General features: G+C 39.0%; 1 protein-coding gene across 1 annotated transcript; it reads left to right on the top strand.

Annotated features, from left to right (window-relative positions):
• The first annotated feature begins 6,588 nt into the window (after positions 1-6,588).
• On the top strand, positions 6,589-19,960 carry LOC109004821. Its single transcript, XM_018983522.2, has 5 exons — positions 6,589-6,920; positions 15,628-15,689; positions 18,222-18,312; positions 18,883-18,985; positions 19,074-19,960. The coding sequence occupies exons 1-5, from the start codon at positions 6,772-6,774 to the stop codon at positions 19,776-19,778; spliced, it is 1,110 nt and encodes a 369-aa protein (XP_018839067.1). The 5' UTR covers positions 6,589-6,771; the 3' UTR covers positions 19,779-19,960.
• Positions 19,961-21,524: the final 1,564 nt, after the last annotated feature.

The raw sequence follows: 21,524 nt of genomic DNA, 5'->3' as shown, positions 1-21,524 counted from the left end.
ATGATACATTCAGCCCAGTTGTTCGAGCATCAACAGTAAGAATTGTTCTATCCATCGCAGTCTCTCGCAGCTGGACCATACGTTAACTTGACGTTAAAAATGTCTTCTTAGAGCAATGGCATTGGCTTCATCAAAAGTTTGCCAAATATAAAATATGATGCATTTCAACAAAAGAGAGCTGCATTGGATTAGCCAAAGAGATAAATATGAAACTTTGAGCTACAGTAAATTTATAGGTTTCTTCAAATTTGAAGAGCTACTGTTCACTCATCAAATCTATTTTGTATTCACTTTTAATCTCCAATGGTCCTTTTTATTCACGTTTAATCTTTAACTATCTTGTAATAATAATGTAAGAATTAAATTAAATTATTAATTAACATATGATTAGTGTAATTATAAAATATGAAAAAAAAATATTATTATTAAAAAAATAATATTATATTATTATTTTGATGAATTCAATAGCTAATTCAATGTGTAGTTATGGATAAGGAAGTTTTAGATATATAAAAAATATGTAGTTTTCATTAAAATTTGAAGATAAATTTGATGAATCCAATGCTAATGCTCTTACATGGTCTTCTACAAAAAGAGGTCTATATGGAACAACCACCGGGATATATTGATGCTTCTCACCCAAATCATGTTTGTCGTCTCAAAAAAGCAATTTATGGCTTGAAGTAAGCCCCGAGAGCATGGTTTCATCGATTTAGCACATTCTTACTTACCATTGGTTTTAATTGCAGCAAGTCAGATTCTAGCCTATTTGTTCATTCATCGGCTAATGGTATTATTTACTTACTCTTATACGTTGATGACATTGTCATCACAGGAAGCCACAAGACTCTCATTGACAATTTCATTGAAAAACTATGGCAAGAATTCTCCATGAAGGACCTTGGCAACTTCAATTATTTTTTGGGGCTAGAAGTTACTCATTCAGAAACTGGAATCTTCCTCAATCAAATGAAGTATGAAATAGACGTTCTTCTTCGCGCTGACTTACTCGATTCAAAGCCAATTGCAACACCAATATTTGTCTCCACTCATTTAAATGCTGTTGGTTCTTTATTTAATTCACCAACTGCTTATAGATCTTTAGTTGGTGCACTGCAGTACTTAACAATTACAAGGCTTGATATTACACATGCAGTGAATTCAGTGAGTCAATTCATGCATGAACCAAGAGATCAAAACTTTCAAGCCGTTAAAAGAATTCTCCGATATGTTAAAGATACTCTCCATTTCGTTCTCCATATCAACCCATCCAACAATCTATATATCTCAGCATACTCTGATGCCGATTGGGCTGGCTGCCCTGATACAAGTAGATCAACATTCGATTATGCAATTTTCATTGGAGACAATTTAGTGTCATTTCTAGAAAGCAATCCATAGTGTCTTGATCTTTTGTGGAATTAGAATACAAAGTGTTAGCACTAACCGCAGCTGAAGTTAAATGGATGTTGAACATCCTTCATGATTTGCAAATTCAGACAAAAGAGTAGTCGACATTACTCTGTGATAACACCAGTGCAATCTTCATGAGTCGAAATCTAGTTGCTCAAAAACGGTCTCGACATATTGATATCGATATTCACTTTGTTCAAGAATTAGTCTGCAATGGTGTTTTAAACATTAAACATGTGCCATCAAACTTGCAAATCGCAGACATATTCACCAAAAGCCTATCCTATCCCCTGTTTCAGCTATTCAGATTCAAGCTTCGTATGGTCCCAACCATGCTTAACTTGATGGGGAGGGGGGGTGTTGGAGATAGCACATACTTGTTCTCTGGAGATAATTACGATAGACATCAAGGAGAGAATCAAGGTTGATATCAAATGAGTAATATACTGCAATGTAAAGAACCATAGATGCAAGAACTGATTTGTTCTAATTATAGAATGTATAGTCATCTTTCCTTGTATAGCATGTACAACTTTAATAGTGTCTGTAACGTTTACATACTTGTAAAGTTTCTAAATAATATAATCTCCTACGCCATATGCAAATTTACTTACTCTTATTCTAGCCTATTTATGACCATAATTATGGTTGTGGGTCTATGGGGTTTATGAGCCACAGTCATGGTTGTGGGTTTGTGTTACTGTACATAGATCAAGGGTTTCTTGTTGGTTTTGTGCGATTCTTTTTAGGTCTTTGCGATTTTGTGCCATTTTTTTTGATGTATTTGTGATTTTGTACGATTTTTTTTTTTGTGAAAAAATTGTTACTGGACGAGTGGGTGGATGGTGATGGTGTTAATCCACCCGCTCGACAAGTTGATGCGGATGTTCAAGGATGTGGGCGGAAAAGAGGTATAGGGGGTCAGATTTAGCCACCCATCCGGACGAAGACAGGGTGCGGGAAGGTTGGGTTGTCCATCTCTAACGTGGGTCGCGCCATGTTCCATGAAGATTTTCCGTTTAGGGCGGGTAGCACCCCTATCTTTGACAACCCCAAATCTTTGCAATATATTATTGCTGCAAGTGTTGCATTTTTGTTTATCTTAAGGACTCAATCTTAAAAAAGAATGCATATTGAAAAACAATGGTATTTTAAAGTAAAAATTAGAATTTGTGATAGTTTAGAGTGTAAAATGAGAAACTAAAGTGTAATTTCTCCTAAGAATATTACATTGAACAGCTACAAACAACTAGATAATAATTCCAATTACATACTGATAACTAAGTCTATACTAACTTCCTAATTCCCTTTCAATACATTACAATCTATCTATAATACAAGAGTGGGTTTAGAGCCTACAAAGTAGGAATTCATGTGATGACTTGAACCAAAATGTCCCACTACAGATCCCATGTTGGACTAAAATACTCTTGCTACAGATGCTGATTTGACCAAAGTGTTCTTGCAAGAGACCTTAGTTAGGCTAAAATGCTCTTGCTTCACATCCAAACAGGCTAAAGTATTCCTACAACAAATCAAATTAGACAGAAACAACCATGATCCAAAACAAATCGAAAACTCTAAAACTATCGACAACCAGAAATCTCTAGAACCAAAAATCTCCACAACCAGAACTAGTGACCACGGGCCACGACCGAGTTAGGAGATCCAAGGACCACATTGCAACCCACAGTAGCTTCAATCTAATAACCCATGGTAGAGATGGACCATGACATCCACGACCACAAAAGGGATGGACCATGGGGTGACACACGATAAAGATGATCACCCATTGACAAGACCCACTATAGAGATTGACCATAATCTCCACAACTAGAAACTAGAAACCTCCAAAACCAGTGATCCACAACAGTGTCGACCCGATGATCTAGTGATCTCATGATATCGTTGATCTAGTAACACACCGCAAAGTTAAGAGATCCCACGGCAGTGTCAACCTAGTGACCCACATAAGGGAAGGACCATGGCGCCCCACGTTAGAGATGGACAACCTCGTCGATGTGATGCATGCGACTCACCATGGTGTGACCAATAACATGCTTTCCTACACTCAAAGTTTGCTCTATGTTGACATGACCCATTGAGCACTTTTGCTATCCATTGTATTTGTTTGGGGCCAAGGTGGCAAGCATTTTTGCTTAGTTGGGTGCAAGCACTTTATGGTCGACTTGAGGGTAGTGCACTTTTGCTCGCCCCTCCAAGGTGCTCGCATTGGGGGGAGCACTTTGCCATCATGTGCTTGCCTTGGTGCCGAGCACTTTTACTCACCTCTGGGTGAACCTTCATGCTCCTTCACGATGCATGTCCTCACTATTGCTCTTAATGTTGCTTGCCTCAGGGTTCGAGCATTCTTTGCTTGCCTTGGGAAGAAGGGTAAGGGGGGGAGGGTATTTTTGCTCGCTCCTCCACCTAGCGAGCTCTTTTGCTCACCCTTAACTAAACCTTAATGCTCATTCACAGTGCTCGTCGAGGGGGCGACCACTGTTTCCAAAGTGCTGAACTTTGTTGCTCCTCATAGTGCTCGCCTCTAGTGCTACTTGAGGTCGAGCGCTTTTAATCGCACAAAGTGGAGCACTTTGCCATCCTGTGCTCACCTTGGTGGTGAGCATTGTTGCTCTTCATGGTGCTCACCATGAGTTCGACCTGTTCTTGGTCGCCCCAGGGTTCTAGTTATTGTTGCTTGCCCTTGGGTTTGAGCATTCTTTACTCGCCCGATGTGTGAGCTATCTTTGCTCGCTTGTATTCGAGGTGGCAGGCATTTTTGCTTACCCTCTGGTTTGTGAGCACTTTTGCTCACCCATCCACCTTGAACTCTTTTGTTCTCTCTTGGCTGAACCTTCATGCTCATTCATGGTCCCCTCGTTGTTGCTCTTCAAAAGGGCGAGTTTTGTTGCTCCTCATGGTGCTCGCCGCTAGCCTTTAGTGCGAGCACTTTCACTTGCCTCTTGTCCAAGCTCTTGTTGCTCGCCCCAGGGTCTGAGCTCTCCTTGCTCGCCCTTAGGTCCGAGCATCTTTGTTCACCTCAAGTTACGAGCATTTTTTGCTCACCCTTGAATCCAAGCACTTACCACCTATAGTGTTAAAAACACATCAATTCGTTCTTCTTCTATTTTTCAAATTTCAAATAATCTTTATAGGAGGAGCTAGGCACGTGGGTTGCATGTGCCCTCCTACCAGTAATCTCATAAAGCATGACTTATATTAAAAGAAGTCATTTATTTGAATGTGTTAAATAAATGCTAGACATACATAGGGGATTATAAGAAAGTTACTTTCAAACTAATTGGACTTTATGTGACACTTATTTTAAAACTTTCAATCTTATTAATAATTAATAGGGATTAGAAAGGCCACAATGGGGTTCTTCTTTGTATTTGTTAGTAATTCAAATCTCTATGTTTATAAATAATGAAAACATTTGTTAAGAAAAAAACCACGTTCAATCTTGCTCAAGAGTAATTCTTGATACAATTTTACAATGTGCGAGTTCTATCCAATTCTTTTGATAAAAATGTGGGGTCATTCATCACTTTTGGTCAAAAGTGTATCATGCGAGAATCAACAATTTGTATGATTAAAGAAATTACGTAAATGGTATATTGTTGTCATTTTTTGAAATGTTTAAAGATCATTGAAGTCATGTCTAAACCCATTGATTCAAGGGCATGATAAAGAATTCTGGAACAAACAAATACCGTTTTCGGTTCTCTGAATGAATAGATCATTATGAAGAATCAAGATAAATTCTAAAGGAGACAAAAAAAAAAAAAAAAGCGTGGTGAGAGATCGCACAATAAACGAAATGCCTAAAAGTTTTCTTTTGGGTTATTTGAAAATTATCCAACATTTTAAGAATTTTTGGTTGATAAATAACCCACTTCTCGGCCTTCGACCCCCTCAGTCACTATGAACACCCCTAATCAATGTAGTGGGATGTGGTTTTTTTTTTTTTTTTTAAATCTATCTCTTGACTAGTAGGTTTGATTTGAAAAATGATCTTAGAGTGCCTAGGGTTATGCTAGGAGGGTCCTCTTAACGCCTTCTTCCTTGTTGTGGTAAGGAAGAATGAGGGAACAAGCACACTTGGAGAGTGAAGTACATGGAAGAGGAATCTATTGATTCTCTCCCAATTGGTTGGACCGTATGTGCGAAGATTTACTTCGTTATTAACATTGATATTTCCATCTCCAGAGTAGGATCCACAACTCAAATTAAAGCCATGAAACAAGTAGTTAACTAATTAAAATTGGAATTGTCACAATTTGTAGAATTAGAATCCTTTTCACAATTTGCAGAATTGGCGAGAGTCAACAATTACGTGAGTTGCTCAAAAAATCATAATTAGCCCTAGAAAAGTAGGTTATTTTTTTAATGTCCCAAATATGTTGCATTTTGTTTCTAAAAAAGATGGTGTGAAATTTGCACTTCTTAATCATAGTTTTAAATTATGTTCCGTTCCAATTAGAATTTTTCATTCCGGTATAGTATTCGGTATATTATATATCCCCATTCTGCTTCGTTCTAAATTTTGGCCTATTTCGGCCTGAATTGTTTTAATGTCAATTTTGTAACTTTTTTGTATTTGGATGACATTTTTGTCAATTACAGATTTAGATATCATTCATGTAATTTTAAAATCTAAAAGAAATTTGTATAATTTAAATTTGTTTTTAACTTTAGTATTTAAATATGTCCACTTACTCTCTTTATCTCTATTTAAATCTCATTATTTTTAATGATTTTTCAGCTCTTTATTCTATTCTTAGTTTTTTTTGTCTCGACCAAGTTTGTGATTTTTTTAATATCATCTTTTATCACTAATATCTCTACTTTTTTGTTAATGTTTTCAACGTATACTTATTTTAGAAATCTTTAATTCTTTCATATATATATATATATATATACATGCACATATATGCATATATGATACACACGTAATATATACATATATGATATACTACGTCTATATATATATGTATGTATTTTTTTTTATTAATTACCAGTTTATATGTACATCTCAACACATTGATACTAAAATATTTCTTTCCAATATTTAAATTGATCGTATATAAGAAATTTAAAACATTGATCATATGTCTGAAGGCCGTACAAGTTATTTTGAATATACCGATCCGGCCCATAATTAGATATGGCCCACATACCAAAGAACCCCATTTCTGCGGTGCGGTGCGGTGCGGCCGAACCCTTAATTCCAAATCGGCGCCTGAACCCATAACGAGTTCTCCTCGGGCGCCAAAAGCAACAAAAGTAAATTTGGTTTCAAATCCCTCTCGCTTGCTCGCTGGCTTCGAAGAAGAAGAGCTCGAGCATACATACATGGCGGCCTCATCGCCAGCCCTAACCCATAACACCCCCGCCACCGCCGCGGCTAACATCTCGGCGCACCGTACGGACACGCCGCCTAAGACCCTTCGCGGGCTCAACAAGCCCAAGTGTCAGATATGTGGCAATGTTGCTCGCTCCAGGTATTCTCTGACTTATTTTGTTTGTACATGTATAGGTTTCGAAACCCTACAATTCTGTCGTAAGCCTGTGCTTGTGTTGGTTGTTTACTTTTGGGGTTTCGGGTAGGTTTTGATTAACTTATGGATACAGTTTTTTCCTCGCTTGAATCTTTAGGTTGCGTTTAAATATTGAGCTGATCTTAGTTCTTTATGAATATTAATGAATTAAATAGTGAAAAGAGTTATATGGGCCCATTTAAACTGAGTTTAAAATGTGTTTAGATGTTAAGATAAATTTAGTACTTTTTATGAAAAATTGAAAGATGTTGAGTCTCAAGTATAAATATGTGTTAAGTTGAAAAAGCGTGAAGAGTCATGGGTTTGGGTATTGACTAGTGGTGTGGCTTTGGGGATAGGTGGATTTCCTGGATGCGTCATTGTATTTCAACCGCTCGGTTTTCAGTTTTAGTTAACGGTACACCTACTGGTTTTTTTGACAGTTCTTGGGGTTTGCGGCAGGGAGATTCTCTTTCTCCTCTTTTATTTATTATATTTATGGAGGCTTTAAGTCGGATGGTGCAGGCCGCTGTTGGTGGAATTTCTTATCTGGTTTTTAGGTGGGCTTTGGCTCTAGTGGCTCTATTATCATCTCACACATTCTTTTTGCAAATGATACTTTAGTCTTTTGTGAAGTGGATAATAGCCAGATCCAAACCCTACGAGCATTGTTACTTTGTTTTGAAGCAGTATCGGAGCTTAAGGTGAATCTTGGTAAGTCTGAGATGGTTCTGGTGGGTGCGGTCTCGAAAATCTTCAGTTTAGCAAGCCTCTTGGATTGCAAGGTGTCCTCTTTATCAATGAAATATTTGGGTCTTCCATTGGGAGCAACTTTCAAGGCTAGAGTTATATGAGATGAAGTGGTGGAAAAGATAGAGAAAATGTTGGTTGGTTGTAAACGAGTGTATTTATCGAAAGGGGGCCATCTCACTCTTATAAAGATTACTTTTACTAACCTCCCCATATACTTTTTATCTCTGTTTCTTATGCTTGCAGGGGTAGTGAATAGGATCGAGAAATTCTTTAGGCTCTTTAGGGCGTTCTTATGGGGGGCTTGGGAGAGGAGAAGAAATTCCATCTGGTTAGATGGAAGACAGTATGTGCCCCAGTTGTATATAGGGGGTTGAGAGTATGTAATTTGAGAACTCTATGCCTACTTTCTTTATCAATGAAATAATTTATTACTTATCAAAAAAAAAAAAAATAGTATGTAATTTGAGAACTTTTAATAAAGCTTTATTGTGGAAATGACTTTAAAGATATCACTCGGAGAGGGGATCATTGTGGAAGGAAATTATCGATGCTTGATATGGTGTTGTTTGGGGTGGTTGGTACTCCAAAGAAGTGAGAGGGGGGTATGGTGTGGGTTTATGGAAGTTTCTAACGAAGGGGTGACCATGCTTTGAAAAACAGATTCGCTTTGTAGCTGGAGAGGGCAATCGAATTAGTTTTTGGCAGGAAGTGTGGTGTGGTGATCACGCATTGGAAAAGACTTTTCAGGCTCTCTATTGTATTGTAGCTAATAGGGAGGCTTCTATGGCGGATATGCGGTTATCTTCTCATGATTCTCATTAGTGAAATATTTTTTTTAATAGGGATTGTCATGATTGGGAACTATTTATTGTTTTAGATTTTTTCAGCCTACCATATTCCTTGTGGATTACTATAGCACAGCGGGATAAATTGAAGTGGAGGTCTAATAATCATAAGAAATGTATAGTTAAGGAGTATTATAAAATTTTGTCAACACATGATCATACTCTGTTCCCCTAGAAGAATATTTGGAGGTCTCGTGTGCCTGTTAAAGTGTCCTTTTTGGTATGAAATGCCGCTCTTGGGAAGATCTTGACCACAAACAATTTGAGGAAAAGAGGATGTGTAGTGATCGATTGTTGTTATTTGTGTAAAAAGAATGGAGAATCTGTAGATCATCTCTTACTATATTGTGAGGTAACAAGGGTGCTATGGGATGAGATCTTTTAAAGGGTTGATGTTGCTTGGGTTATGCCGTTGAGGGTGGTGGATTTGTTGCGTTGTTAGAGGAAGATGCAAGGCTGTCATCAAGTGGCAACAATGTGGAAGATGATTCCGTTGTGCATCATGTGGTGTATTTGGACGGGAAGGAATGCACGCTGCTTTGAAGATTTTTTTTTTTTGATAAGTAATAAGTTATTTTATTGATATGAAAGAGGCATAGCCCAGGTACACTAGAAGTATACATGTGAATACACCAATTAGTGACTCGAAACAGTTACAAGGAAATCATGAAAACTAAGACCATTCAAATCAAGAGCGATGGCCCACACAAACAAGGTCTTCCAGAAAAAGTTCCTAAACTCTTCCAAAGAGCGTTCATGATCCTCAAAAAGTCTCTCATTACGTTCGTTCCAAATACACCAGAAAATACATATAGGAACCATCTTCCACACTGCTGCAATTTGTGCTGTTCCTGAGATCCCATTCCAGCTTGCTAACAAGTCAACCACCCTACCCGGCATCCCCCATGCTAATCCCATTCTACTGAAAAAATTAGTCCATATATCTCGAGCAAACTCACAATGAAGAAGTAAATGGTCCACCGTTTCCCCACTTTTTCTGCACAAACAGCACCAGTCCATAATAATAAGGCCACGTCTTCTAAGATTATCAAAGGTCGGAATCTTCCCTAGAGCTGCCGTCCACACAAAAAATGCAGCCTTTGTCGGTGCTTTAGTCCTCCAGATATTCTTCCAAGGGAAAATATGCCTTTGGTGCATATTAATGGATTCATAAAAAGAGCTTACCGAAAATTTCCCTTTCCTAGAGGGGCACCAAACCATCGTATCTTCCAAAGTGGCAGCAGTGGTAATGTTGTACAGCATGCTCAGAAATCCCACCAGCTCATTCACTTCCCAATCGTGTGCATCCCGAGTGAGGTTGATAGTCCACTCCTGTGTGCCTTGGTTAAGAACCCGCAAGTCAGCCACCATAGCTTCTTTTTCCCGTGCAATTCTGAAAATCATAGGATAAGCATCCTTCAAGGCCGTGTTTCCCAACCACACATCTTGCCAAAAGCTGATCCTACTACCATCCCCCAAACGCAAACGAGTGTTACTAGCAAAAGAGCCCCATCCTTTTCGAATAAACTTCCATAGCCCCACTCCATATGTCCCCCTACTCTCTTTAGAACACCAACCCCCTCTTTCACTTCCATACTTCATATCCACCACCCCTTTCCATAAAGCCCCCCTCTCATGGTTATAACGCCATAACCATTTCCCTAATAGAGCCTTATTGAACGCCCTCACATTCCGGACCCCCAACCCACCGTCTCTCAAAGGGGAACATACCTTTTCCCACCCTACTAGATGGAACTTACGCTCATCTCCTAACCCACTCCACAAAAAATCCCGTTGAAGTTTCTCTATTCGAGAAGCAATACTTGCGGGGAGGGGAAATAAAGATAAGTAATAAGTGGGGAGATTGGATAAGATACTCTTCATAAGTGTGATTCGCCCCCCTTTAGAGAGATACAACCTTTTCCACCCGGCCAACCTACGCTCAAATTTTTCCAGCACCCCTTCCCAAATTGTCTTTGCTTTGAAAGAAGCCCCCAACGGTAACCCAAGGTACTTCAATGGCAACGAAACAACCCCACATCCCAAAATATTCGCCAACCCTCTAATATTTCTGACTTCTCCAACCGCAACAATCTCCGTCTTTGCAAGATTAATCTTCAACCCGGATACCGCTTCAAAACATAGTAAGATGGCCTTCAAAGATTGTATATGCCCTTCATTTGCCTCACAAAAAAGCAAAGTGTCATCTGCAAACAATAGATGAGAAATAATAGTGGAACCATGGGTATCTCCCACTGAGAAACCTGAAAAAAATTCTCCTTCTACTGCCGCCGACACCATACGACTTAGAGCCTCCATAACTAAGACAAATAAGAGAGGTGATAGAGGGTCACCTTGTCGCAGCCCCCTCGAACTATGAAAAAAACCCACGGGATCACCGTTTATCAGAACCGAGAAGTGAACCGATGACACACAGTATCTCATCCACTTTCTCCATTTTTCCCCAAACCCACATCTCCTCAGCATGTACATCAAAAAATCCCAATTTACATGATCATAAGCCTTCTCCATATCGAGTTTGCATAAGATACCTGGATCTCCCGACTTGAGCCTGCTGTCCAAACATTCATTAGCTATAAGAACCGAGTCCAAAATTTGTCTCCCCCTCACAAAAGCATTTTGAGACTTAGAGATAATCTTCTCCATGACCGTGCTCATCCTGTTAGCAAGAGTTTTGGCAAGTATCTTATACACACTGCCCACAAGACTAATCGGTCTAAAATCTTGTACCTCTCTTGCACCGGCCTTTTTAGGGACTAGTGCAATAAAAGTAGCATTTAAGCTTTTCTCAAATCTTCCATGACTGAAAAATTCCTGAAAAACCAGCATTACGTCCTCTCGCACCACCTCCCAACAAACCTGGAAAAAAGCCATTGTGAATCCATCCGGGCCTGGAGCTTTATCTTTGTTCATATTTCTGATTACTTGTTTTACCTCTTCCTCCTCAAATGGTCTCTCCACCCAATCCATGCTATATTGGTCAATTACCTCAAAAGCTAAACCATCTATTGTGGGCCTCCATGGATAAGGTTCCTCTAACAAAAGTTCAAAATGCCCTACCACATGTTCTTTTATCTCACCCTGATCTGAAGATACATCTCCATCTATGCTCAAAGACTCAATGTAGTTAAACCTCCTATGTGCATTGGCCATGCGATGAAAGAACTTTGTGTTTTTATCCCCCTCCCGAAGCCACAAGGCCCTTGACTTTTGTCTCCATGAAATTTCCTCCATTAAAGTCAATCTTTCCAATTCAGCAACTACCTGACATTTTCTGATATTTTCTTCCCCTACACCCTCCAGACCTTGTAACTCCTGAAATAAACTCTTCTTTTGTAAAGTTACATCACCAACTACCTGTTCATTCCAAATCTTCAAGTCCTTCTTCAAAGCTTTCAACTTTCCAGCCAGTACATAACTCGGATTGCCCTCAAAAAGGTATGAATTCCACCATTGCCTGACCATCTCCACAAATCCATCCATCTTTAACCACATATTCTCAAACTTGAACGACCTTCTACCCCCTTGAGTACCGCCACAAGCTAACAATATAGGGAAGTGATCAGAGCATATCCTTGAAAGCCTAGTTTGACTTACTTCTAAGTATTGTGTCTCCCACGAGGGAGAGATGAGAAATCTATCAATTCTTGACCAGGCTTGATTATTTGACCAAGTGTAATCGCCTCCCATTAGTGGTAAATCCATAAGGCCTACCTCAAAAATGAAATCCGAGAAGTCCAACATAGCTTGGTTTTGTCGACCCGCCCCTGAACTTTCGCTGGAAAATCTTGTCACATTAAAATCTCCACCTATACACAACGGTACCTCCCACCAAGAACATAGGCCAGCAAGCTCATCCCAAAGCAACCTCCTCTCGCTGTCCAAATTGGGACCATATACCCCAATAAACGCCCATAAAAAATTATCTTCTGTGTTTTAAAAAAAAACACTCAACCGAATATTCTCCCACAAACTCATCACTATTTTCCACCACCCTCTTATCCCACATAATCAAAATTCCACCCGAAGCCCCTTTCGAAGGCAAATATGACCAGCCTACGTATTGACAACTCCATAAGCTCCGAATAATACTTCTATCGATAAACTTCAACTTTGTTTCTTGTAAACAGATAATTTCCACTTTCCATTGCCTTAATAGAGCTCTTATTCGCAAACGTTTATTAACCTCATTCAGCCCCCTAACATTCCAACACAAAATTCTAGGCTTCATTTAACAATTGTTCCAGCCCTCCCCTTGTTTCTTGTACGACTTGCACTCCCCTCTTTTCCATCATAATTAATAGACCACGTCAGCCTCTTTAACTCCCTATTTCTTTTTAACCCTGTACCATGTTGTCCTGCCTCAATGGCTATAATCAGTGCCTTGAACTGTTCTTCATATCCTTTACACGAAATTCCCATGCAACTTTGAAGTTCCTCTACCTTTTTCAATACCCAATCATCTGAAACATTAGGAAAAATCATTCTTATTGGAGTCGGATCCACTCCTGCAGACTCCTCCCCCACTTTAGAGCATTTATTTGGTTCAATCATCTTCAACTGACTTTCTCCTACCATCTCTGATGCGCTCCCACACTCCACTGTGACCTTTGCTGTGGACCACTGTGACCTTTGCTGTCGAGCACCTTCTGGATGTGCCAGCAGCTCGGGCCTTTCCACCAAGAGGTTCTGTGGTGTCCCGGGTAACCCCTGACTCCCCGAGAGATTCTGTGGTGTCCCTGATGAAAACCCACACCCATCTTCATCCAAACTCACTTCCAGACCTTCCCCTTCCGCGATTTCTTCCACCTCCACCTCTGCGAATTCTTCCACATCCACCTCCGTCGGTTGTAGTGTCACCGCCAGACCACCCACTACCTCCCCATGAGCCGTCGCTCCCTTCTGTTCCATCCCCTGTCCAAGACTCGGTCTTGCTGTATGTGTATCGGGCCCCTCCATCGACCCCGAAACCTCAGAGGGTTTCGGGATATGCTTCTCTGTCGCCGACAACAATTCCATCGAGGCCTCTGTTTCCTCCGTCGAGGTCGACTGAGGTTGTGCCGGCGTCGGCGACCCTGGCCCACCCCCCGATGGGCCTGCTGACCCACTCCCCACTGGGCCTGCAGGATGGCCTGCTTTCTTTCTCCAGAAAGAAAGTTTCTGCGGTATGGGCTCAGCTCGAGCTGACCCATAGCCCTGGGCTTTCCCTATGGGCCCAACCCGCCCCATTTCTTCAATACCCAGACCTCCTGCCCCGTTTCTTCCTCTATCACCCGCCCCACACTCCTGCCCCACTTCTTCTTTACCCAAAACTCTGCGTATAAGCCCCTTTACTTTAACACTCATCTCCTCCAACGAAGCCTGCAAATCCCGTAATTCCTTCAAAACAATTATCTCACTCTGCCCAGCCCACCTGCCACTACTATTTTGTCTCTGATTTTCTCCCAAAACAGTGAGATTTCCTGACCGTAGTAGACCTGCCATATCTGACTTTTGCACATCTCGGGTTGACTGTAGAGCCTCCTTGTACTTCATAGCAGACGTGAGAGTTTCTGCCTGTGTAGATGGAAGAACTCTCCTCTTCCCACCTACAATGCCAACCTCCCTCAATGCCTCAGCCAGTTTTCTCCACCCCCACCCATTTCTGTCTCCAGGAATTATAATGAAGCTCCTACTACCACCTCCACTATAGACCACCAGAGCCAAGTAAATGCCGCGAGAATTAGAGCCTTTTTGCGCTACGAAGGCTCTATTACCTTCTCTGAAAACAGAGTAATAATCCTTACTGCCATGTTTATGACAGCCCTCCAAGGTTTTTGCCGCCCAAAGAGCAGTGTCCAAACCCAACCTCAGGTTTTGCATTCCTTTCCACCCTCTCTCAGTGATAAGCACTCCACTCCCATCTGCCCTCACCTCAAAAAACTTGGACTCAATTGCTACACTTCTCACAGTGGACATTTTCCTTCCAAAACCACTCCACCCAACCACCCTCAAACACCCCCCCCACCTTAAACTCAACTGAGCTACATGTTAAACACCCCAAGTAACTGCCACTAATGACAACCCAATACCAGAAGCAAGAACAGAAAAACAAGCCAAGAGAAGCAAAAGTGTACGGAGAGAGAAAAGAATTTGAGACAGATCTTTCAGTGCAAAGAGAATTTGAAGATAAGGAACGTACAATGACTGAGTTGAAGAATTTTTTTCTCCACACTTTAATGCTTTGGTTTTTTGCTATTGTATTAAATGGGGACAATGTTCATGATTTCTTACCTTTAATTTATCGCTCTTAGAATGTATTTAGGTGTTATTCTGTATACTTCCTTTGTACATAGGCTATGCCTTTTTCATTTAATTCAATAATATTTATCTTTTACTTATAAAAAAAAAACATTCTTAGAAGACGAGATCATTGGGTAAAGGGCGCTGCTTTTGCCTTGACCCTTTGGAACTCTTTAAGAGACGAAGAACATGTCATATGGACTAGTGATAGTGTGAAGAGCAACACTCACCCTTTAAATCCGTCTTTTTATGGTGGATATTTTGGAAGATTTTACATACCCGAGTTATCAAATGGTGCTCCTAGGACTTTTTGAGTAAATAGAAAAAGAAGCATACATGGAAGGATGTTGGATTACAAACCCAAGTGAGCATATTCGTTGATGTGTAAGAGAAATCCTACAAAATTGATGTATTGTAAGGATGGTTAAGGGTGAAAATTACTTCGATAGTTTTTTTTTATATTTTTAATATTTTATACATTGAAATAACCTCTAGGGGTTGGCTCAAGTGGTAAAGGCCTTAGACTTGGTGGTATGCTCCGTTCAGGTCTAAGGTTCGAATCATCTTGGGTACAAACAATTTCTAGAGGCTATCGGACTAGGGGCTTTTTCCCTTGAATTACCCGATGTGCACTTGCGGGAAACTCCTTGCCGAGAGCCTGTGCACCTCTGGGATTAGTAGGGATGTTGTTCTTAGATACTCAATGCCAATAAAAAAAATACTTTGTACATTGAAATTATACCCTTTCCTAAGCAAAACTGACAATGCAGGTGTCCGTTCAAGTCATGCAAGAGTTGCTGTTCGAGAGATCAAAACCCTTGTCCTATTCACGGTATGCTAACTTGTCGCATGCATGTAATGTTGAAGATTGATATATTTTGTCCCGAGGTCATTGCTTGATGGCTGCATTGTTGAATTATATCTATTTTCACCGTAATATAATAGGAAAATCATACCCAACATGCTCACCATTGATGTTTTTTTAGATACGTTGTGTTTACAGTCTCCTGGGTGGGTTCCTCGTCATAAATATATATATATATATATATAAATAATAAGAAACTAGTACCTAACATGCTCACCATTGATGTCATTTAGGTGCCCATTCTGAACCTATTTGCTGCTTTCATTGATTCCTCTCTGCCATCTGCGTGTCTAACATAAAGACAGTTATTAGCTTTTCAGGGACCTGCCTAACTTTTGCTCCAAGCCAAAAAAAAAAAAAAAAAAAAAAGATCTCTGACTGTATTAGAGCCCAGGCATGGCTTCCAAAGGGGTGCCCTGTCCTAAGGGAATTGTGCAATCCTTGGTTTTACATAAATCAGTCATCTTGTTGTTGTACATAGTTCAGCATAGAAAGAAACTTTGTCCGTGTGCATATAGTATTATTTGCTTACATTTTGGAGTTATCTCCCCATATGATTCACAATTTCTTTCAATCAAATAACAAATGTCAATTTATTTGTTAAAAGAAAGGGTTTTTGGCTATAAATGTTCATTTCTATAATTAGAGATTTTTAGGAAGATACCTAAACATTCAAATATTTACATCTTGTATACGTGTTGGAGAAGATACATGTTGGCTAAGTGAGAACATAGTGGTTTTTGCCACTACAATAGGCTGTTCGAAGAAGTCGAACATACTTGGGGATCTTTTCTTTGACTTTTGGAATCTTCACCTTAAGCACTTTGATTCATTAAGTAGTTGAGGACCACATGAGATGATGGTGACAATAGTAAGTTTGAATGTAACATTGTTGGTTAAGCTCATTGATTTAAGGTTTTGGTTTAGAGAAGTGCTACAGACACAGAGATTACACAAAAGTAAACTCACAAAGTAACCTGGCTTGATGTGGTACGTTAGATTGTAAAGTTACTTTTATCCTATGGTTAATTTTAAGTGGTATCTCCACGTGTTGTATCGAATGGTATGAAAGCCAAAGTTTCAAGGGCACAAGTGTTTGATGCAGTTGTGTTATCGATGTCTCTCACAGAATAGTGATGCTAACTCCCCCGTTAACTCCATCAATGGTTGGATAAGCGCTTGAATGGTGGTGAGTGGAGGTGTTTATGCATGTGTGCTGGTGGTTTCCAAAGTAGCACGAGGTAACTCCTATGGTTTTTTTTATGACATGGAACCTCACTAAGCCAGGGTCCTTCAAATCCACCCTGGGAGTAAACCTCGCATACAGGTTTTTTTTGGATAAGTTTCCTCACATACACAACCCCACCTGCCAGAATCGTGTATTAGGTGATTCAGAGGAACCCTTAGTGCAGAGTCAAACCTAGGATGCCAGAGTCACTCAACCAAACCCGCCCTTTGACTACTAGGCTGCACCTTGATTGGTAAGGTACAATGGTAAGTCTGTATATGATTGAGCAGAAAGCTTTCAAAGGGTAGTTTTAGAGTGTGGGCCATGTCATCCAAACCAATAAACAAGAATAGTGGAAAATGGATTCCTTGTTTTGTCTTTTGGTACAAATAGCAGATGAGAGAGCCCTTTCGCACTTTTTCCCTGCTATGAAAAAGTAGGAATGAATTATTCTATTTGAGGAAAATCTAGGTATGTTCCATTGTCTTAGTGGCTTTAAAGAGTTGAATTTTTTATTTTTATTTTAGTATGCTCATGAAGTTTTCTATATATCTCTTTGGGTCTTGCCTTTCTCAACATTTTTCTTGTAGTTGTAAAGACACTGGTTAGTGAGACTAGAAATAAAAAGTTTTCTACAGTCTGCAAAATGAATAAACATTGAAGTTTTCATTTTGGCGAAGAATACCTCAAGCAAGTATGACAAATTAGTGAGTATAAGTTTGGCGATGCAATAATGTCAAGTCTTTTCTGATTGTTGCTATATCCTGAAGAGGTTATCGAGTAGTTTGGCTTTCCCAACACAAACAATTTCTCCTAAAACCTAGTGGAGTTAGGTATATATCAGATAATTCATAGAGGTTAGAGCTTTTTATTTAGATTTATTCTTTATTTGATTCTTTTCCTTAGACTTTATAGTTTTCAGATTGTTATATGAAAATAGTATGAACCTATATCATTAGCAAGCAAGATCAGAATTTGTGAGAGAAAATAAAGAGAGCAAATAACAGCAGTAAAATATATCAGAAAAATTGTAGTTTTTTTATTCTTGCGGATTCCGATCAGGCATTTTTGGGGAACAACAAATGGGTTTTATCATTTCAATGTTTCAATTCTTTTATCCAAATGAAGTGTATGTACTGTAAAGGAGTATTCAAAGGCATTTCTACTACTGCTTTGAGGCTGATAAGGAGATTTATGGCTTTCTTTTAGGTTTGCCCCTTTTTTTGTGAGCATGACCTTATTCCTCTTTTCCTTATTTCTTATTAATGCAGTTTTGAAAGCACATGCAACTGTCCCAGACAAGACACTGACTTCTAGCACTCCTATGTTTGACCAGCAGGCAACTGAGGCATCTCCCTCAGGGTAAGTATTGAGTATCAATAAACCAGATGTGCATCTGATTCCATCACAAATCATTTCACCTATGTTTCTAGTGTTTAGGACAACAGCAACCTGGAAAATAATTTTTCTTAAAGAATTGCATTGCATTTTTTCATGTCTGACTTTATGGTCAGTTCTGAGTGCCTTTTTATTATCACCAAGTTATAAATATTTTCCACACAATATTAATCACAATATTGCAAAGAAATAGCCTACTTAATCACATGCTCAACACCATTTGATTGAATGGTTGACTGAGCTGCTTGTTTGTATAAACCGCTTCTTTAATGATTTCGGTATGGGATGTGATTAGGTTAAGAACTCTGTTTGCTCTCTCTTCTGTTTTAATTAGTCAATTAAATTCAAATTTCCATATGTGAAGTTTGTTTTTGCTTTTATTTTAATGCTTTCTTTTCTGAGGCTCCCATATATATATATTTAGTAACTTCTTTGACATGCTTCTTGTTACAAATCACTTCAGTTGAATAATCAGTCTTTCAAGTTTTTGGCTCTGAACTTTTTGTTTTGTTTTGTTTTTGGGCTTTATTTCAGGTCTTCACTTAGAGTTGTATCACTTCGGCAACTTTCCAACAATTTTGCCCAGTTTAATAATGTGCAAATACCACTACGATCAAGAAAGCCACTGACTAGAAAGGTGCAAGGAATGCATCAATATATTTTTGTAAATGTTTGAGATATTGTTGTTTTAAATTTACTTGTCCTGATAATGGAAGTTATCTCAGGATGCTGCGGCGATTAATGAATGGAGATTTTCCAAGTTAAAGGAATACAAGGACAGAAACATCGAAGTGGAGGATGAAGCTTTTGACCGATATATGCAGAATATTAGTTTACTTGAAGAAGTATTTTTGGTGAAATCTATTATTGAAGGGTCCATTGAGGACGAGTCCTCTGTTTCAAATCCCAACGTTACTTCCTTGGAGGCCAACACTGAGATGTTGGTCTCAGGACTGAAGTTGCGGCTAAGATCAAACACAATAAGAGCTGATAACTTCAAACAGAGGATACAACAAATTGTTGATCAGGGATTAAAGAAGCTTCAGAAGCCTGATTTGAATGATGGCATTAATGAACCAAGTGACCAAGATGAACCTAATGAAGGACCCAAAAAGGCCAAAATTGGGAAGAAGGAGAAGGCTTCGGCCATGAGTGATCTGATTGATAAGTTGAACAAAGCTCGGAATGAGGAGGATCTTAAGTCTTGCTTGGAGATGAAATTACAGCTTTTTAATCAGGACACAATCTCTAGTAAAAAAGAAATCAAAGATGCAGCCCCTAAGGACCAGATTCCTAAAGTTGATTCAGAACCCAGAGAAGTGTTGCCTTATTCTTTGAAAAAATTGATTAGCACGACAGAAATTGATGAAGAAACTCTCAACAGGATTGATGCACATTTCTCTTCCCTTGAGCAGATACGTCGTCTATGATTTTTGGTTGGAATTTTCAATTGGGGATAGACCTAAAGCTAGCTTGTCTATAGGATTAAATGTCTTAAGGTGATTATGAAATACTGTACTCTGTTGTTAACATTAGTGATTTTTGTTTCCAAATACTCCTCAATTGTCCATTGATGCAAATTTCTTATAATGTTCAAATGCCAAGTTCTTCTGATTTGTAGCACGCAGAAATCGAGAAATGAGTTCTGATTTGCTTTCTTGTTCCACATCTATAGCGGATATGCTTATTCATTTGTGGAGCCATCAACTGCTCATGATATTGATTTATGGCTAGATATTAGTCTGTCAACCTCACCATTGAAAGTAGATCAAGTACCACCATTGGACCTAAAGTTTTTCTTTGGGTTGGGCCAATTTAACCCGTTGTGAGTATCTTGCAACTTAGCAATTGATTACTGCAGAGATATGAATTAAATTTATGGACCAGGATGCGGATACAGATTTGGGGCTTGGGTTTGAATGTGAAAGCAAATCCTAGCTCTCCAGTACTCTAGTCTGGATGCTACTGATATTAGTTTCTGAAATTTTATAAAGAAAGAATGCTACCGTCTCCACTCCACTCTCCAGAGCAGGTTCCATTGCTCTCTCTCTCTCTCTCTCTCTCTCTCTCTCTCTCTCTCTCATTTCCTTTTTTATTCATTTTTTTTTTGTGCTGAGATTTCCATGAGGCCCTCTCATTTTTGAATTTTCCAAATTTGACTTTGAAGGCTATACCATCTTCTATATTTTGGATAAAGAAAATTAAAAAAATATATATAAAAAAGAAAAAGAAAAACTATAGGCAGCCTAGCTATTTGGTTAAGAAAGTGGGTCAGTAGCTGAAAGAGACTTCAAAGCAAGTCATGCTATATACAGAATATAGCCCGGCCCTTTGTTTTTGGCCAAGCATACATACAAATAATACTCTTATCTCGAATTGTCAACCCTTGCAAGAAACCTCAATTTGGAATATGTAGTTTTCAAGTGATCATCTATCGGACAGTCCATTAAACATTGCTTTTTTATAACTTGGTCATAATTTACTGTTTGTTTGTTTGGATGCCAATGGAAATGGCACTCGATGATTCTCTTTTTTCATAGAGTCAGAAATCCACCTCTTAATTGGAATAAAACAATAGAAAAGAAAAGGATCACCATCTATATATATATATATATATAATGGGTAAGATTCTGACATGATGTTATACGGCCATTTTCTTTCATGCATGTTCTTAATATACTGTCCCTCTACATATGTGGTTCTTTCAATTGGGAAAAGGTAAAAAAAAAGAAGAAGTAATTCTCATGATCTCAAAGGGACATCCAAAGATTTCTTGATACATTAGTTGTCTTTGAATCAAAGTCATATTAAAAAAAAAAAAAAAAAAAGGAATCCTAAATGGGTTCTAACCTAAAAGCATATACCCATTATGACAAAGAAATCCCATCCGAGTTTCTTCGCCAACTTTTGTTTTTTCAAACAAATTTTGAACCATCAAGCTTCTTTGTGGGTTTCTTAATGGGATGTGCTTTTCCTTGCTTTATTCTCGGCCTCCTACATTCCTCTCCTGCACGCACAACAACTTTCTTGGTGGATATCAATCTTTCTACACACCATTTTCCCTTGAAACAAGGCCATCAATACTTTCGACTTCAGTGGCTCTACTCATCTCAACATCAACTTTTTGCAGCAGGGCCTTTTTCAAATTAATCAATCCCATTATCATGGCGAGTAGT

This window comes from Juglans regia, chromosome 2, assembly GCF_001411555.2.
Source record: "Juglans regia cultivar Chandler chromosome 2, Walnut 2.0, whole genome shotgun sequence".
Classification (NCBI taxonomy): Eukaryota; Viridiplantae; Streptophyta; class Magnoliopsida; order Fagales; family Juglandaceae; genus Juglans; species Juglans regia.
The sequence above is the reverse complement of the archived record's forward strand: the minus strand, read 5'-3'. Positions and strand labels throughout refer to the sequence as shown.